This window comes from Pinus tabuliformis, chromosome 6, assembly GCF_031772625.1.
Source record: "Pinus tabuliformis cultivar Carrire ecotype Pingquan chromosome 6, CPIR1, whole genome shotgun sequence".
In the NCBI taxonomy this organism is placed as follows: Eukaryota; Viridiplantae; Streptophyta; class Pinopsida; order Pinales; family Pinaceae; genus Pinus; species Pinus tabuliformis.
In genome coordinates, this window is record NC_142292.1 from 1,829,593,983 (window position 1) to 1,829,613,525 (window position 19,543).

Genomic DNA, 19,543 nt, shown 5'->3' on the forward strand with positions numbered 1-19,543 from the left:
TTTGTAAATATGCTAGTATTTCTCTGTGTTGGATGGTTGGCTTCCATCTTTTAGTCCCACAAATCATATTGTTTTATGGATACCCGTATTAAAATTCACTCAACATAATATTAAATGTCACACAAAATATAAGAAAACTATAAAATGTTCACAATTTATGCATAGATTTATGGAGTTATAACCATTATAAAAATTCCACATATAAATTCCTACGTGTTTAAAATATAGTCTTAACAAATCTCTAGTGTAGTTTATTAGATGGGACACATCTAAGACATTTGTGGCATTGTAAAAGCACTTCCTTCAAAATCAAATTTTATAAAATACCTGCAATTCTTCGATGTATTGAAGCGGCATAGAATAACAATTTGCTGCAGAGCAGCTATCATGCGATGGGACTCGAACCTGGGTGGGGAGGCTATTAATGGCCATCCCTAACCACACGAGATACACAAGCACGGCGATAGAAATTTAGTAGCTTACCTGATATGTAATTACTAGTAAAATTTTAGGGGCTTACAGTGTATCTTTTCTGTGGGTTATAAATCAAGGTACTTGAATCTTGGATCTCGCGGTTTTCATAAATTTAACATTACATAGATCACCAATTGAGCTGCCTCTGGAACATTTTCATATTTTTGGTAATTTTAATATTTCTATCTAATAATGTGGATATATGTTTTCTTAGTAATTTATTTTTGAGTAAATAGAAATTTAGATTTTGGTATTCCAAAGTCGTTTATGTTAATATATGTATTTTAATAAACATTTAAATTTGTAGTCAACAAATAGACGAATACGAAAAATTAGTTACTGTTGCTAATTTTTCTACTTAAAGGTTGTTGCATAAATTGTTTTGATTTATTAACAATAATGGGTTAATATTTTATTATTAGTCCCTCATAAGGCAAGACTATCCATTAGTCGAGCTTTGACCAATATATATAGTTAAACATTAGAGAATATATTGATCAAAACTCAACTAATAGATAGTCAAAAGAAAAAACACTAAGCTAATAGGTAGTAAAAAAAAACTCAATTTATAATCATCTTAATCTTGTTTTCACCTTCATAAGAGATGCAATGAAGCATAATGAAATAATAATTGTTTTAACCAAATTCTATGTCACCACCAAATTTGTGCAATTGCATTTTCCCTCGAATATGAAAGCTTCGTTAATGTAAGTGTTTCTTGTTTCGTTGTACTGAGCAAAAATAAATAAATAAACAAAAAATATTTCTTGTTTCGTTATTATTGGTTTTCTAAATTTAATAGCCAACATTTATTTATAAATTAAATAATCGATGACAATGTCATCGAGAAATTCATGTTCCATTGATCAAATGGTGACTAATTCCTTTGGAGTATGAGAAAAGCAATCACAGAGTGGGTTGGATGTTTGAGATAGTTGATAGCCATGACTAATATCAGTCCAGAACCATTCTTGTAACCATTAAATTTTGATTACATATCCAAGAAATAACCATCTTTCGATTTTGTTTTTTCTGCTATTGGTTATGCTCTCTACTTGCTTGTTTTGGATGAAGGGATTTCTCATAGAAATAAGCTCTTCTATTCGGGAGGAGATCATAAATTTGATTCTTATTTGGAATATATCTCAAATTTACGATCAAATAAAAATGGTTGAATGGTAATTTGTTCTACATTTTTTTGTCAAAAAGAAATGATAATGATGGTTTGTATATTCCTGTGGTGTGGTTTTTGAGATTCAGAATTCGTATATTTCACAGTTTTTATTTTGTATTGTCTACGTTTCGAGTCTAGAACAAGACAACATAAAATGAACACTGTAGAATATCATAATTATGAACCTCAAGAGATGATAAATTTTAATTTTATTTGAAATGTTAAATGAAATCCACAATTTAAATCTATTTGAAATATTCCAGAATTTTTTTGAAATATTCGAGAAAAGGACAAGTGAATGGTAATTTGTTTATGAATTGAGTGGTGATCTTATCTTATTTTAAAATTAATTTGCTTTGTCAATGTGATGGTAATCTTCTGGTAGATTGGTTGGAGTTTATGGCAACTAGCACCAGACAAAGATTATAAAAGTTAACAGGAATGAACGAGATAAATGGAAAAGAAAGGAAAACGAGTTCATTGCCCGTGAATTATTTGGTGAAAGATTGTGTGCATTGATGCAATAGTTATACAATCTGCAACATAATAATATGCACCTCAAGAAACCCTTTTTCTCTCAATCCAAAAGGCCATAAACAATGTGCCCCTGTTGAAGGTTATAGTTCTGGTGACAATAAGTAGGATTCTCCCATCCACAATTGCATTCAAAATTTCCTATTCCAAGGAAAAAAATGAATTCATGATCTAGTTTTTTTGTCTTGCTTGGTTGGGAAGACGTCTTTGATGAATCAGTATCCACTGTTTGACAAGATCTCTTACCTGACTTTTCAATTTATTCAATATCCAAGTTGCTTCATTTTAGTGGTCTAATCACTTAATCTGAACTCAACTTTATAACTAAAGAAGGTGTGGTTGATGACAAGACGCAACATTGCAGGCAGATGGATTCACATGTCGTTACAATTTTATTCTAGACATGAAAAGTTGTATTGCAATTTATTTATTTTTTCAGAAGAAAAAGCAGTATAGATTATATTAAGTCAATATAAAGAGCTACATTTGGAAACATATGAAAGGGACTTGAGTGGATATCAAGTCAAGATAGAGCAGGATCATGTACATAGGATGTCATATATCACATATCTCAGAGTATGATGGATACAGAAAAAGGAAGCATATGATACTAGATGGAAAATTGTTAACATTTTTATTTAGATTGCAGACTTTGAGAATATTTGAAACTTTGATGTAAAGCAATGAAGTCAAACTTTGTCCAGATAATCAAAATAAGTTCAAATATTGCATTAGAGGAGTTATCAGTAACCATGCTTTAGATTTTGCTTTCAATTAGTTTTTAAATTTTTATATAGATTCTATGAAGTTTATAATGTTTTGAAAAAAAAAATATTACACTGAAAATTTGAAAATTGAAAAATGATTTTTAATTTTTTAAATGTAATTTTTTTCTTTCTAATTGGTGGATGTTTTATGTGGTTTCAAATTGATATAAAAATTATATTAAAAATTAAAAAATTATAATAATGATTATTATTGCATATATTCATAATTTAAGCAAATATTTATATAAAAATTATGGGCAACTATCCACATGACATTTTGTTGTGAAAGACCAATAAAAATTATTATCAAAGTTTATTTGAGTATTTTTATGTCATTACATTTTGTCCTTTATTTTTTTATTATTTAAAAATAAATTTCTAACCACAAATTATATAGAGTTCATCAACTATGTAGAAACAATATTTTGAAATCAATTTACTTTTAAAACATACTTTATAAAAATAAACAGATCCACAATAATTATAATTATTATTTTTATAAATACATCCAATAATATATAAATATTTTTTACAATAATTATATAAAATTAAAAATAAATATATATAAATAACATGAAATTTAAACAAGGGCTACAGAGTAGCTGGTGCGTGCCACTTAGTTTAAAAGCTAAAAACAATAAAAAACTAAAATTGAATATATCTCATCTTCCAACCACAAGACAAATACATTTATGTAAAAAAATACAATAACCTTTTATGCATTTATTATTTATTATCTTTATTCTTTTATATTTATTTGATGTTAACAAATCAAATAAATTAATCAAGTCTCGCTAAATATCCTACCATTAAATGTAGTAAGTTAGTTGATTTTCATTTTCTTTTCCAATAATTAATATTAAACATGGATAGTAAAATATTGTTTAAATTAGAATGGAGAAACCTAGTCATACCTTATTTATCTGCAACTAGTTTCAATTATAATTCTAATTCCTTGGCCTTGCGAGTGCAGTAAGAAACTAACATTGTGGTAGCAGATTCAACTTTGATTGAAGTGCCAACTTTTCAGATTTTATGAGAGAATTTATGGATGAGGTTGTTAGAGAAAAGTAAAGATGGTGTTATATATTGAGATAATTGTATATGTTGTGATAGGAGTACCCAAAATAATCATTACAAAATAAGACTTAAACAAATCATATTGTATATAAATATATTTAAATATTTATAAAAAATAATAAATTATGTAGATGATTAAAACAAAATAGTGAAAACAAAATAATGCATGGTTAAAGGTTTTCATAATTTTAATAATAAGGTTTTCATAATTTTAATTTAATCATCAATAATTATTAGACTCATGGTAGAGATTTAACCTCCCCAAAATTTTGTAAAATATTTTTGGGAGTATTCACAAATCAAAGGTTGAGATTTATCTCTAAAGTAGTTATACATTTTTTTATTTTTTAATTAAATTGATTAATTAAAAAACATGGCATGCTTAAAATCATACCTCTCTGGCAGGGATAATAAGGCTTTCAAAATTTTAATTTAATCATCAATAACTATTAGACTCATGGTAGAGATTTAACCTCCATAAAATTTTGTAAAATATTTTTGGGAATATTCACAAATCAAGTGCTTGAGATTTTTTAATTGATTAATTAAAAAACATGTCATATCAACTAGCTTCATATAAAATAAAATAACTAAAAACATGTCATATGAACAAGTGTTATATAGAATAACTATGTTTTTTTAGATACTCGACATTGAAAAACCATAATATTATAACAAAAAAGTATTTTCAAATTAAAAATTTTTATAGTAAAATAAAACCAATCACAATAATTAAAAATTTTATTACATGTTTTTTTAAATATACATATATTTTATATATTGTTTTTTTTATAATTAATAATAATTTAAAATAAAAATTATAATTTTAATATTATAATATATAATAAATTAAATACTCCGAAGCTTATAATGAATTGTTTTCGTTTTACATTTACCTGCCATTTAATTCTTAAATATAGAATTGTGTTAGGCTTTGGTTTTACATTTATCAACCCTTCAATTCTTAAATATTGAATTGTGTTATGCTTTCTTTTTAAGAAAGAAGAGTTTACAGCGGATGATATAACATTTAATTATTTAAATATTATATTATTATTTTAAATAAAAATATAGGTTTAAGAAGTAATTAAATAAAATGTTTAATACTCCGCTCCCACCCATTTCTCTCATCCGGGCTCCAAATAATTCGATAAGTCCTTCAAACCGCAATACTCAGGACAATGTCAACTTTGAATAATGAAGAAACGAAAGGTCGTGAATGAAATTTGAATTTCATGAAATAATTTACATAAATGTAAGGAAAAAAATTAAATTAAAATCACTAGCAGGCAATGTTTAAAATTAACTGAAATGGCCATGCTAACTTCTCAACCAAATATATTGTAGATAAATAAATTTATATAATAATACAAAATAATAAAATTCCATTTATAATGTTAAATTATGTAAAAGTTGCAAATTTTCTTTTGGGTCAAAGACTATTATTTAGACAAATCTCGTTTTGTTGACAAAACAAGATCTCTCTAGGCTTGGAAACCAAGCCTAGTAACAATTAAATAAATAAATGCAAACATTCCTTAATTTGTGATTGAATCACAAAGATGATGAGGATGCAAAGTTCATACTTTTTCATGAAATGTTCATTGATCATCCTCATTGTTGTCATTTGTAGCTTTCAACCTTTCTTCCTTGAAGCTTTAAGAGGAAACCTACAAAGACACAACCAAACAAGAGATCAAAGCATAAAAATATAATAAATATTCAATCATAAACTATGTAAGAGATCAAGGAGCTTTGCAATAAACATTGAAACATATGCATATGGAAAGAAACAAGTATTTGTAATAAGAGCATGAGATTTACAACCATGTGCCTTGATGTTGGAGTCTCCACTCAAGTATACCAGTGCTCCTTCACACAACAAGCCTTCAATCATAATCTCCAATGGGCAACATAAGGGCATGAGTGTTCAAAAAGTCAACCCCTTCTCCTTGGAGTCACTATGTATTTATAGGAGAAGAGTGGGAAGTTGGAGATCCACATAAGGAGGAGTAGGTTCCATGATAGGTGGGATTAGGTCCATGAATCTTGGGATGAGGTCCAACAAGGTAGGAGCTCGAGTCTAGGTGGTTGAGGATAAGATGCCTCAACAAGGTTCTAGACTTTACTTTTTTTTTTTTACATAGTAAGAAATGTTGTCACACTTTTTGAAAGAGAGAAGTGTGCCACAATGCGTAAGGGACAATGATTGAACCTGCGATTGTGCAGTTTGTTGCTAAGTAAAGTGCAACACTACACAAAATTAGGGTTTTTAAGCAATGTAACCCAAGATTCTTGTACTCCTTTAAATGATTTTTGCTTCAGCTTTGCAAGGGATTGCTGAAAAAGGTTTGTCGAATAATGAGAGATCTAGTTTTAGGGCCTTTTGCCTCAGTGTGACAAAATGACATGTAAGAAAGACAAAGTAATACCAAGTTAAAGGTAAAATCAAATGCGTAATATCATGCCTACTATAGGTATAATAAGTACACTTACCAAGAGTTGTTCTTGCCCACCATTATTTAAGTTTTCTTCAACACTTTAATAAGTAGGGGCAATATGTACAAAATTATATAATTTTAATTAATATCAATAAGAAATCAATACACAAATATTAATAATGAATTAAAATGGTTATCAATTCAAACAACAAATAACTATGTAAATGAAACAAATCCATTTTTAATATTTATATTTTTCATTGTTGAAAGCATTTGTCTATATGCAATTTTCTTTTTGTAAGTCGATAATTTTCTATTAATTCATGAAGTGATTACATTGTGGGGAGATCATCTGCCAACAAACTAAGGCCTCACCCCTACTGGATTTGTTGGCCATTAAATAAAAACAAAAGAAAACCGATAATAATTGCACAAAACTATAAGACCACATGTCAATGGCCCAACAGGCCCAAAAAAGAGCAATATATATATATATATATATATATATACATACCCAACTCGCCTCATTACACATTAGCATTATTGGGATCTTGAGCAACATTACCACCCTCACTAGGGTGGTGGAAAGCATCATGAACATGGGATTCCATATGGGCCATACGTCCTTCAAAGCTATCCATCCGGTCTTGTAATCTCTTTTGGCTATGACAAAGCGAGTCTTTCCAGTCCAAAATGTGTGATTGGTTGTGCTAAATATCATTAAGAAAACTAATAACTTTGTTACAATCATTGTGGTTATCTCAACCCTGTTGCTCAATCAATGCTTGGACAAGGCAAATTTGGGCTTCGAGGGAGTCAAATGGGGGTGGCAGGTCTACTCTCCCAAGTGAACCCCTGTAAGGTTGTTCCAGCTCTTCATCATCCATCGACGGAGCTCCTTGAGGTCTTTCTCCTTGGACCCATTGACCCCCACCACACCAAGGCCTGCCTCTTTGTCATTGCATGGATGGTGCTCGATTGCGGCTACGCCGACCCACAACAAATAGCCCCACTATATCAATACAATCAAAGTGTCTCACCCACACACACATCGATTTAGAAATTTGCGGGGAAACTATCACTACTTTCTGTCTCTAATGGGCAGTAGACAGTGTCGTCAGAGCCCCAAATGCATACACATAGATATCACAAACATGCTACAAACGTCTGTAGGTACCACAAAAGACTAGAATTGGCCCTGTCCATCCTTTTGAACATGTAACACTAAATAGAGAGGTTGACCACTACTGTGGTCTTCCCACCAGTATAATGCCAAGTTGTTTCAATAAAAAACCTCTCCAGGCAATCCCTTCCCTTCTAGCCTTGGCTCCGAGGAGCTGAGACCGACACTAATGTTGGAGAATGTAACTAGATTCGGTCTTCATAATGACCTTTGTAAACATGACATTGTATATTTTGTATATAAAAAGAGAAAAATAATTTTTATTTATCAAAGCATGGGTTTCATGCTCTAGTCTAGGTCAAAGCATGTTCTTCATGCTTCTAGGGCTTTCTAGGTCAATAAAGAATTTTTGTCATGTATTATAGTCCCATTTGGACTCATTGTAACAAAAGAAAATAATTATTTTTGAGTCAAGAAAGCTAATTTATCCTCCAAGACCAAGTCGACCCTAACAAGGACAAGTCGGCCCAAAGGAAGCCTATTCGACCTCTCAAAAAGGCTATAAATAAGGACTTCGACTCATTTGAGGCACTCACTAACAACAAGTTTGATCTACAGTTAAAGAAGAAGAAAAGGTAGTGCAAAGGGCAAGAAAGCAAGGAAAACCACCTCGCAAAGGAAGGAAGGACGAAGGAAGGTTGAAGGTGCAGATCTGAAGTGAAGGTCGAGACCTACTAGGAGCAGATTTGAAGAAGGTTCAATCTTTGTTTGACCTTGAAGATTTCATCTTGCTTGAAGGAGATCTTGTTGATGGGCTAACTTGGTGCTTAGGAGGATTCTTGACTTTTGTCTTTGGGTCTTGGAAGTCTCATTTTGAACTGATTTTATAAGATAAGTATTCTTTATGGGTTTCCCCTTATAGGGGTTTTGTCGTGGCTTGGAGCCTATATTTTGTGTACTTTTTCTCTTTGTGATCTTCATTGTTTTGGTAATTACTTGATGAACAATAAATAAAGAAGTAATAAAGGCCAACTAACATCGCAAGTAATTATCAAGTAAGTAAAATCAATTATAATATACAAGAACCTTGATTTTCCAACACAGTGAAAGGAGGAAACATGTCCTCCAAGACTTACAACATGAACATAATACTAATTCAAACTGGCTTAATTGACAATTGAGTCACACAACCAAAAATGACCATACATACGTTCCTATTGGGGGTGGGGGGTGTGTGCGTTAGAAGATGAATTACCTGAGAGAAATTGACAATGGCCCGACTGACCTCCACTCCACTGTACAACCCAACTATTCATCGATGTATCTATGTGGAATTATCTACACCATGAACCAAACTCCTTGAGATATTCAAACCCGAAGAGTAATTTGAGACTCGATCCTAGATAACCACCCGTGAGACAATTGAAAGTCTAACTTCACCATACCCAATCATTTGGAACACGGGCGAAGAGGCGCATTGACCAATAAACATGCTCAACGCTCTAGAGAGGCCACCCGTAGATCGGTGCATGCAGTTCCCTCTATGAACCTAAATTTGATCTCCCAAATTCTATAAATGCTTGTCAAAACCAATGCCATAGGTAATATAACCCTGGTGCCCTTGAGAATATTCTTCTGCATGCCTTTAGGCTCTGCTTGCTCAACACGCCTCAGTGTCATGACTGCCGCGTGCCGAGCTATTATCACCCCTATCCTGTGTACGATCCATGTTTGTCACCCCAACAGGGAGTCTATTTGCAATTTTAGCTCTTTATTGTTTTTAATTTAATTTAGCTATCAATTACTTTTTACATAAGAGGTAGGTACTAAATAACAATGCTGCATATTACACTTGTTTATATTAATAAAAGTTTTTTTTTTGGGCATGGAGAATGTCCTAAAACTGCTTGTGCTGGGTAAGAGCTCATCTTCCTCGATGTAAGGAAACATGTCAACTACCCAAGACCTAGGGGTATCTTGCAAGAGTTGAAGCCTACCCCCTTACGGACCACTAGCGATAATTCTAGGTGGTGTGGTTTTCCTTGAATAACAATGATGAGTCAGCCTACATTCACAAATCATATTCAATTATCACTGTCTCAGCTGTTGGTTTGACACCTGAGTTATGAGAGGTTTTCCATTTTTTTGAAAAAAATTAATAAAGTGAAGGAGTGACTTCATTAAAAAAAAGGTTTTTTTTTTTTTTTTTTTTAATGAAGAAGGATACAAAGATAGCGAAATTGTTTGGACGTTAAAAAACAATCAAAATTCGAGCAAAAAAATTTCAAAAAATCTTGCAGTAGAAAATTTTTCAAATTTTTTTTTAGTAGCCATGTTTGAATCATGTTTTCCATGGTGGAAATTGATTTAACACCATCAAAAACCTCTGGGGCACCCAAAATCTTGAAGTTTGACAGCTTGACCTAAAAACACTCTGTTTAGACCATCACATTTTAAATGACTTTGATGAGTCAACTTACATTTATGAATAGTTCTTAACAATACATATTCTAAATTAAAGTTAACACCTGAATTATAATAAAGTGTAATTCACCAATTAATCATTAATAGATTTAATTATTACATTTAAATCTAGTCATTAATATCTTTAATTGCTATATTTAAATTCAATTATTTTAGAAAAATAAGAATTTTTTTAATGATATCAACTTTTTACTGGTTAAGATGACACAACGTTCCACAAGAGTATGGAAGAGTTGTGATGCCCTATCCTATCCTGCATAACATTTTGACTAGGTCAAATTACATAAAAATAAAAAATTAATAAGGTGAAAACATATTTACTCAATCAAAATAATAAAAAAATAACATTAAAATAAAAATAATTTCATGGTATTGGCCCATGGTATTAACTTATGGTATGAGAACCCTTGGTATTGGCCTATGGTATTCATGTGGAATATAACCTATTTTAAGGGGGGAATTAAACCATCGTAGATTCATCTTAATATTGATTTCCTAATTATATTATGAGAAAGAAAATTCAGCTAAATTAATAATAATGAGTCATTGAATTGCATGGATGGAGATTGCCCCTATAAAAAACTACAACATAGAAGTTGACTCCCTTCATCATTATATGGGAAAGAGCGTTCACTTAAATTGATAGTAGTGACTAGTGAGTCCTCCTCCTTGGATGGAGTTTGCCATTATAAAAAGCTACAAAAGCAGTCAGCAATATCGTTATAATTATATATGGAAAGCTAGAAAAGCTTACTCGCTTCATCATTATTTGGGAAAGAGAGTTTACTTAAGTTGATAGTGGGGAGTTCCATGGATGGAGTTTGCCACTATAAAAAGCTACAAAAGCTGCCTCTTTTGATAATTACAAGATTGGTGATTGGAGTCCATATTGTGAAGATGATGCCTATCATATTTTTAACCAAAAGAGAAACTGTTATTCATGTTCTTTTATTCACCCAAAATGTCTGCAACATTTTTTTTAAGGTCATAGTCATTTTTGTAATATTTTTTTTTGGGTGAGTATCAGATCTCTCATGAAAACTCTTCCATAATCATTTTTTTTACCCAGTAGTGATTGATTACTTACATGTACAGTCTTAATCACATCATTTTAAGGGAAAATATGTTTTTTTTTTCTTCTGAAGATATAAAATGAACCATGTCTAATAACCTGCATAGATGGATACATTCAGCATGCACAGCTACTGATTTCAAACCCTTTGGAAACAATGCAGAATCCTCCTATTTTCCCCTCTCCGGCCAGGCTGGGCCTCTCCGTTCCCCATTCTCCTGCTGCGACGGTGCCCTCTGCGCCTCCTTCATCCCAGAAAATAACCGAGCGAAGCACCCCCTTGTTCAACTTACCTCCCCACAGAAGGGCTCAGTTACTTCTTCAAGAGATGGCCGGTCTTACTTCCAGGCTATTCGAGGTTTCCAGTAAGTACGTTGTTGAACCTTTCTTCCGTTTTGATAAATTTAATGGATTCACGTTCTTATTTTTTTTGGGTTTTGTTTAAGTTTTCAGGGTTTTGATGCATAATAAGAGGGCATTTTATTTATGAACACATGTCAGCTGGGTTATGGATGTCTAGGGTTTTCTAAAATTGAGGGTTTTATTTTTGTGCAGACAACAAGGCGGCATGGTTAACGGCTTACCGGGGTTCGATTCCCACATTTCTTCAAGGGTCTTGCATTCCTCCGGAAGCAGCCGCGGCGACAACGACGAAAGAAATATTATCCATATTGGAATCGCACCAGAATCTCTTAGAGGAAGCCGTGACAGAGCTTCAAGAGATTCAGAAGATCGAGCAAGATAAGCAGGCCGTTGCTCAAGAGATTGCATCCAAGGATTCTGCAATGCGCATTTTTGCGAGGAAATTGCGTGATGCACAGCAGGTGTTGGAGCAAACTCTAGAAGATTACGAGGGTTACAGAATAGGTAAACGCTCAAAATCTTCGAATTCAAGTCCAGGTGATGCAGTAGGTCTCGGTCATTTGGAATTGAATGATATTTTGACATACGCACATAGAATAAGCTACACGACATTTGCACCGCCCGAATTTGGAGCTGAGAAAGCGCCCCTCCGCGGTGCCATGCCCCCTGCTCCTCAGGATGAGCAGATGAGAGCCTCACAGCTGTACCAATATGCAGATCTCGATGTAGGAATCCCGAAACAGGCAGTTACAGAACCATTGCCTGTTGCAATTTTGGAGCCTCCGCCGGACAAAGTTGTTGTTAATCCAAAGCAGGAGGTTGTTCCAGGCATGCTGCCCGCCATGCCACCGGTGCCACCTGGATGGAGGCCAGGAATGCCGATCGAATTGCCAGCCATGCCTCCAGGATGGAAGCCTGGTGATCCTGTTCCGTTGCCCCCGACCATGGAAGTCCCTGTTGGTTGGAAACCTGGAGATGCTGTGGTGCTTCCAAAGTCAGAAGAGGGAGTGCAAGCACCGCCACTAAAGCCAGCTGCTCTTGCAAGACCTGCCGAACCTATTCAAGTGCGATACGTGCAGCTTGATATCAATCCTGATATGCAGGATGAGTATAGTAGTGAATATACTAGTGAAGAAGGTAGCTCAGAGGAGGAAGATGACTAAGGTCAGTGAGACAGGATTGATTATTTTGTTTAATTGTGTAAAAATGTTAGGAGCAAATTCAAAAAAGGATGCATATTCAGTAACTTTACCATAAAAATATGTAGTTGTAACTTACAAATGCCACAAAATAGCGGGGATCAGTAAATTTTTACCAAACATTAGTTTTGATATAATTAGATTTCTGATCCGACTGTGGAGTCATAAACTAAGCCATTAACTACGAGTTGAGCCTATAAGATGATTTATTTCCTGGCTGTCTTCTTAGTGATCTGGCTTTAGATTTTGTGAAAAGCAATACCAGGAGCAAACATTCCAGTAAATAAACTATTCAGATTTGTAGATTTGCTTGGCTCGGCGAAGTGGATTTGCTCGGTTTCCTTGCTTATGTATAAAGAGGGTTCTGGTCTGTCTACTTCGTGAATCCTGGTTTTTGTATATATATATATATGTGTGTGAGAGATTTCTAATAGGAGGTCTCTACGGAGGCGGAGGAATTGCCCGGACGGCCAAAAGGGGCCAGAATCCGGGCAAAAAAATTTCAAATTTTTTTATAGAGGCAGTGTTTGAATCATGTTTTTGATGGTGGAAATAGATTCAGCACCATCAAAAATCAAAAATCTCTAGGAGACCCAAAATTATGAAGTTTGACAACTTTTACTTGGATTTACAAAAATCCCTGCTGGATTTTTTCAAAATATGGCCAGAATTTCTATAACTTTCAGGGAAAAACAGCATAATTGTTAGACTACAGCTTTCTAATATGTTATTTATTTTTTTGGGAAAAAAATCAAGCTGGACAGCAAGTTCAACGTAATCATCATTTTGCCAAATGCCAGATAATTGGAGCGAAAAGGTATTTATGTTTCATCAATGAAAGCATAATTCATGAGACTTTAAGCTATAGGATGAACTTCATACTCTAATTACCGAAGGAAAATACTGTCATAATCAGTTTTCTAAAAGTTGGAATCAGATGTGGGTCAGACTGGACATGGATTGTAATCAGCCTTACTTGGATCACAATCAGCCAGACTTGGATCGGAATTGAATGACAACTTGGTTTATGAACTGGTTTGTTAAAAAATACATAAAATATATATATAAAAAGTTGTACTCATGTACATCAATGTTGAACCTCGGTTGAACTGGCTGCTTTGGTAGTGGAACTGGTCATTTGTCACTCAAATGGTTCAGGGGCCAGTCAATCCTTTTAGGGTCAAAGACTGAAACAGACCAAACCAGCTAGTTTTGGGTTGGCCAGTTTTATAACGCTGGTAATAATTGGATAGAAATGGTCACATGCGAGAAGATGCATGGAATTTCCATGTCCGCAAGGATTTGAGTTAAGGTATGTAGAATTTTACAAACAATATTATTGATAAAATTGTTAGCAGTAGCTTCCATGATTATGAACCTCAATCAACCTTAATCGAGATACAAATGTCAGCAACATTATACGGTTACCTCTCCATAACTTGTACTAGCTGTTGAAACACGTTGTTAATAAGAAGTTTCTGGGATCTTACAGATAGATCACTATCTTGCTATATTCCCTCCATATTTTACTCACCCCTTATTTATGGAGGAGCAACTATGGTAATTACTATTAGTTGGCCCTGAGTCGTTGCTGTAAGACCATGGGCAGTTACCTTTCGTTTAGTTTTCTTTGGATAAATTAATATATGATCCAACTGTTGGAGGCTTTTGTATTGATAGTTTATACCCACAGCTATGATAATTGATACAGGGAAAACTGAAATTTGTTTTAAATTTAAGTAGACACAAATTGGTTGTTTGAATGTAGAATGTTTTCAGCAGGCTCTTAAAGAAAGTAATCCTTGCTCAACTTTGTGAACATAGATGGACTATACAAAGAGGGATGAAATCATAATCTGTTAAAACTCCACCCCAATCTGATCCTCTGCAAACTGAAATGTCCTGGTTTTATTTTTTTGAAAATATCAAAGTGCTTGCCTTTTATCCCTGAAACCTAGTTGAAGGTATATTATTATTTCATGTCACGATTAGTAAGAAATTTTTTTGGAGCAATAAAATGGTTAACCGATAAATACACCATTTACAGGGAATTGATATAGATAAGTCGGGGATTCTCCACTGACACCCAATATTTATTTTTACTTTGGGTAGACTTGTGCTGCCTCAACACCGTGGTTACGTAGTCACCAAGACACTTTGAATATATTGTTAGAAAGACAACATGAATAGCATCTTATAAGAACGTTGATTATTGGATTGGCTGAGACATTTTGATATATATTGTTAGAAAGACAACATGAATAGAATCTTATAAGAATGTTGATTATTGAATTGGCTGAGACATTTTCTTCCAATTTATTCATATTTGTTCCACAATCTGTGTAAATTGAGTAAAAGCAACAAGTTCACTAGTCCTGCATACACCAGTGTTTGACACCTTTTATTTCCTGTAATTATCTTACTGAAAATTTAGACGCATGTAACTCGAGGCATGCTGAAACTTTTATGCATCATCAAAGGGTGCATATAATTGGGTGTATACAACCTTTGAAGTTTAATCATTATTTTATGGAATATTAGACATATATGAACAACAGACAAAGCATGTAGGAATTAAGTTGTTTACATTCATTTCCTCTTTAACAAAGAAGAGGCTTGTTCAAATTAGTCCAGCAGCAGAGACTGATTAATGTTACAAGATGATTTATTTTTCAGGTTCCCAGGCACAGCGATCACTACTTTGCATGACTTTTTTCTTGGAGCTGGTATGTTACAATTTAAATTTGGACAACGGTTTTGTTTCTTATCTGCCTTTATCTTATGATTTTGAGGGATGCTCAATGTCTGAAGCATTGCCCCTCTCATCCAAGCTTTTAGAGTCTTTGTTAATTTTGTTTTTGTCAAGTTTAACATTAACAGGCATGGAAATCATCCGTCAATTTGGTTGCAGTTGAGATACAATAGGTTATCATTGTACCACAATGGTTGTGCTGCCACCCATTGTGATGTTTCTGGTTTGATCGAGGGATATAATGTGATCCTACTGTGGAATCATGACAAGCCAGCTATCCTTGTGTGGCTACATCTCCACAATATGAATATTACCAGGTTCTTGTAGTATCTTTATTACAAGTTGTAATTGCAATCTTTAAAAATGAATATACTCTGTTATAGCCATGGAACAATTTTTCTATTATTTTTGACATACGTAACTTTATTGGAATATATGAGTCCTATGCCCAAGGAACTACACCAAAAATCTGTAATGGTGCAAGTGCACTTTAAACAAGCTAAGTAGGGTTTCTGGTAGGGAAAACATGATCCATGATTTCAGGGGAAGGAATTAAGACAGTTTGAGAGAGACTTGTTCGAAGGCATTAAAACAAAACTTTTCCTTTATGAAAGCAAAAAAGGAAGTTTGGCTGATAATTGAGAGAAACTAATTGCATTGCCATTGTAGTTTACCGGGTTCGGTAAATTTGAAGCTTCAAGTTCGAATTGTGTCAAATTTAAAGCTAATCTGTAATAGTACGTGTTCACCGAATCTTTGAAGGTTGAAACTAAATATGAACAGACTGGGCAATAAGTCCGTGGGAGTTTGTCAAATTTCCTACAAATATTTCAAATTCGACTCGAATTCATGGATTTATTTAAAAAAAATTAAATAGGAAAAAATCCTAACTAATTTTTTACCACTTTCTTGGTTTCCATTTGTAGCTTGATGTTCTCTCCACCACTGGTCGACTGGGATCATCGCTTGACGTTCTCTCATACAAGTGCATGAACTAGTCAACAATTCTCCACCACTGGTCGACTGGGATCATCGCTTGACGTTCTCTCATACAAGTGCATGAACTAGTCAACAATTTACATTCAGACAAATGCATGATTTACAGCATTACAAGCAAGGATCTCTCATGTGGAATTTGATAGTCTCACGACTCTCACCGATTTACATCAAGAGGTGTGTGTAGCAGTTAATTGAACTTAATTCGTAACGATTTACAGCCTCATCTTTTCTCCACCGGAAACACTTCATAGTTCACTTCGTACAATCATAATATAAGATATATAAATAAAAATACATTCGTATGCTTTTATTTATCATAGTTATGATAGGTATAAAAAATTAGGAGTCATATTTATTATTTTTCATATCTTTATAGTTCATATTTATCATATTTATTTTATTTTTGCTATTTGTTTTAAATTTTAATTAATATATAATGATTTTTTTCCCTGAGAAATAACTTTATATTTCATATGAAGAATATACATATTATGGTCCTGAAAGGACTGCTCCGACTCAACAACAAGGTTCAAAGTCAGTATAACAAAGCTCATCATATCATTTGCGGGGATTGAACTTGGATGGGGAGGAAACAATTGTTTCTCCCAACCACTTGAGATAAACCTAATTGATAGATACATGTTGGATTTTATTATATAGTCCAAAATTTTGAAAGTTAAAACTTCACTAACTTGATGTCAAATTTTATGTGTAATTTTATTACTAAAATTTTATAATGTTGAACTTCAAGCTGGCCTAATTCGAACACAAACTTGAACCAGGTATCTTAGATTGCTATTATCATTATGTGAATGGAAAAGGAGAGAGAATACAGTAGGGTAAATGTAAATTTTACTGTGAGATGGTTTGTTGAAATGCATAAACAAACAAATATCTAAATTTTTACACATATTTGTAGGAAAACTCTTACACTAGATATTGCATTCACGTGCTCCAAAAATGCCCAAAGGATCCAATATATTAATGATTCTGCCAGGTCCAAAACATCAACACAATGGTACTAAGGACCAAAATCATCGAGAGCTTAAAATACAATGCAGGGGCTGGCCTTGAAGACAATATGGTTACAGCTCTGTTTTTTGCTGTCTTACGCCAGGGAACACCAAGCAGGTCACTGATTCACCTGATAAAAATATTATCTAAAGGAAAAAGGGATAACATCAAACAGATTTTAAGAGGAAGTAAGTACATTGCCATTTTTAGAGGAAGTACATTGGCATTATGTGATTGGAAAAGAAGAGAGAGAGTACACAAGGGTAGAGTATCTTGTGAGATGGCTGTTGAAATGCATAAACACACTTACATCTCAATTTTAACAGATAATTGTAGAGTTACTCATACACAAAAAATGCCCAAGGATCGGATATAGTAATGATTGTTCCGAGTGTAAAACATCAATACAACGGTATTAACTGCCAGGATCATTGAGAGCTATAAATACAATGAGGTAGTTGGCCTTGAAGCCAATATATGACTACAGCTCCACCTTGGCTGTCTTACTCTATGGCACCCAAAGCAGGGCACTGATTCACCTGATAAAAATATTATCTAAAATAAAAAGGAATAACATCAAACAGATTTTTATATGCTTAGCATAGGTACAACACTACATTTAGCAATAGTCACGGAATATAGACACTTAAGTGACTGGAAGATGTATCAAAAACAAAATTGGTAATGCAATCGCTATTGTGAAGATAAATCCTTCATCGAATCATCAGCGATCCCTTCATTGAAGTGGCACAGGTATATAAATTTGCTGCTATGATGTGCAAGGGGTTGACAGTTACCCACTGCTGTAAATGTTTATAGCAAGGGTCTGACGGCTATTGCGAAGATAAATCCTTCATCAGCAATCCCTTCATTTGAAGTGGCACAGGTATATAAATGTGCAAGGGGTTGACGGTTACCCACTGCTGTAAATGTTCATAGCAAGGGGCTGATGGTTACCCACTGCTGTAAATGTTCACCTACAGGTTGTAGATAGGGGAGAGAAGCCAAAAGTTGTTTGGGGTTCAATAGTTGTAAGGGAAACTGTGGGGATGGACCCCAATCTTAGAAAGTGTTTTTATGTAAACGACATAAAACTTAATAAAATAAAAATATTTACATGTATTTGAAATTTTTTATCATAAAACCTTCCCTTTATGGCTTCAAATAGAGTTAATATTTTGTGTATCAGTCAACTACTAGTCTATTTAATTGTCAAACACTAATGTGGAGTTAAAATGAGCTTTTTGGACACCCCTTTATGGCTTTAAATAGAGTTAATATTTTGTGTATCAGTCAACCACTAGTTTATTTAATTGTCAAAATACTAATGTGGAGTTCAAAATGAGCTTTTTGGACACCTCGTAACTTGAAACTGAGTTTTTTTTGGGGCCACCTTGTAACTTGAAAATGATTTTTTTTTGGACAGCTTGTTATTTCATTGCTGACTTGCACCATTTTGAACAAGTCACAACTGAGTAAGAAAAAGGGGAGATAAGTAACACTCTAATGTATGTGGGAGAAATTTGTGAGTCTGATGCAGTGTCATGTAAACCCCACCTAACCCCAAAGTCAGGGTGCCTAGGTACTAGCCCATCTCTCCTAGTTCTGTCTTTGGTTTTCTTGGAAAAATTAATGTGGCGTTTCGCTTGTCCATACTTTATTGTATAGATCACTTTGAGTTGTTGAAGAAAAATTATGATTTGAAATTGTTATGATATAGTCATTGTAAATCTCCTAGCTACACAATGGGGGTGATGCCACCACCCATTGATATTGATATTGATACAATAATTACTAACTGCATAAAATATAACTAGACATCATAATAACAAATGTAAGATAGATAATTCATAAGCCACATATATACAACAATGTATTCACAACACTTTTTTAATAAAATTCAGCGATTGGCTATAGATATCAGACATTCCACCTAGGTGTTGCTCATAATCTTTCAGCAATGGACTACCCTTGAGTTGGGGCCATGACCCCACAAGCACAAAGGTGTATCGAAAGCTAGCTATGGTTATGATCAACACTAAACATGAATAGGGCCAATGTACCAAA

The 19,543-nt window shown here is 33.6% G+C and overlaps 1 protein-coding gene across 3 annotated transcripts; it reads left to right on the forward strand.

Annotated features, from left to right (window-relative positions):
• Nucleotides 1-11,212: 11,212 nt before the first annotated feature.
• Nucleotides 11,213-15,868, forward strand: LOC149266310 (hydroxyproline-rich glycoprotein family protein). Of its 3 annotated transcripts, none has more exons than XR_016260144.1 (4): nt 11,213-11,514; nt 11,705-12,676; nt 15,388-15,437; nt 15,592-15,868. XR_016260144.1 is itself a non-coding variant. In XM_089430240.1 (3 exons), exons 1-2 carry the CDS (start codon nt 11,307-11,309, stop codon nt 12,673-12,675), a joined length of 1,179 nt encoding a protein of 392 aa, XP_089286366.1. In that variant the 5' UTR covers nt 11,214-11,306; the 3' UTR covers nt 12,676; nt 15,388-15,868. The 3 variants fall into 3 exon arrangements, 1 of the variants encoding a protein (XP_089286366.1); XR_016260143.1 differs by having other exon boundaries at nt 11,214-11,514; nt 15,623-15,868; XM_089430240.1 differs by having other exon boundaries at nt 11,214-11,514; nt 15,388-15,868.
• Nucleotides 15,869-19,543: the final 3,675 nt, after the last annotated feature.

Coding starts and splice junctions, on each gene's coding strand:
- LOC149266310 (XM_089430240.1), top strand. CDS start 11,307: ATGCAGAATCCTCCTATTTTCCCCTCTCCGGCCAGGCTGGGCCTCTCC. Junction 11,515..11,704: donor CAGGCTATTCGAGGTTTCCA/GTAAGTACGTTG, acceptor ATTTTTGTGCAG/ACAACAAGGCGGCATGGTTA.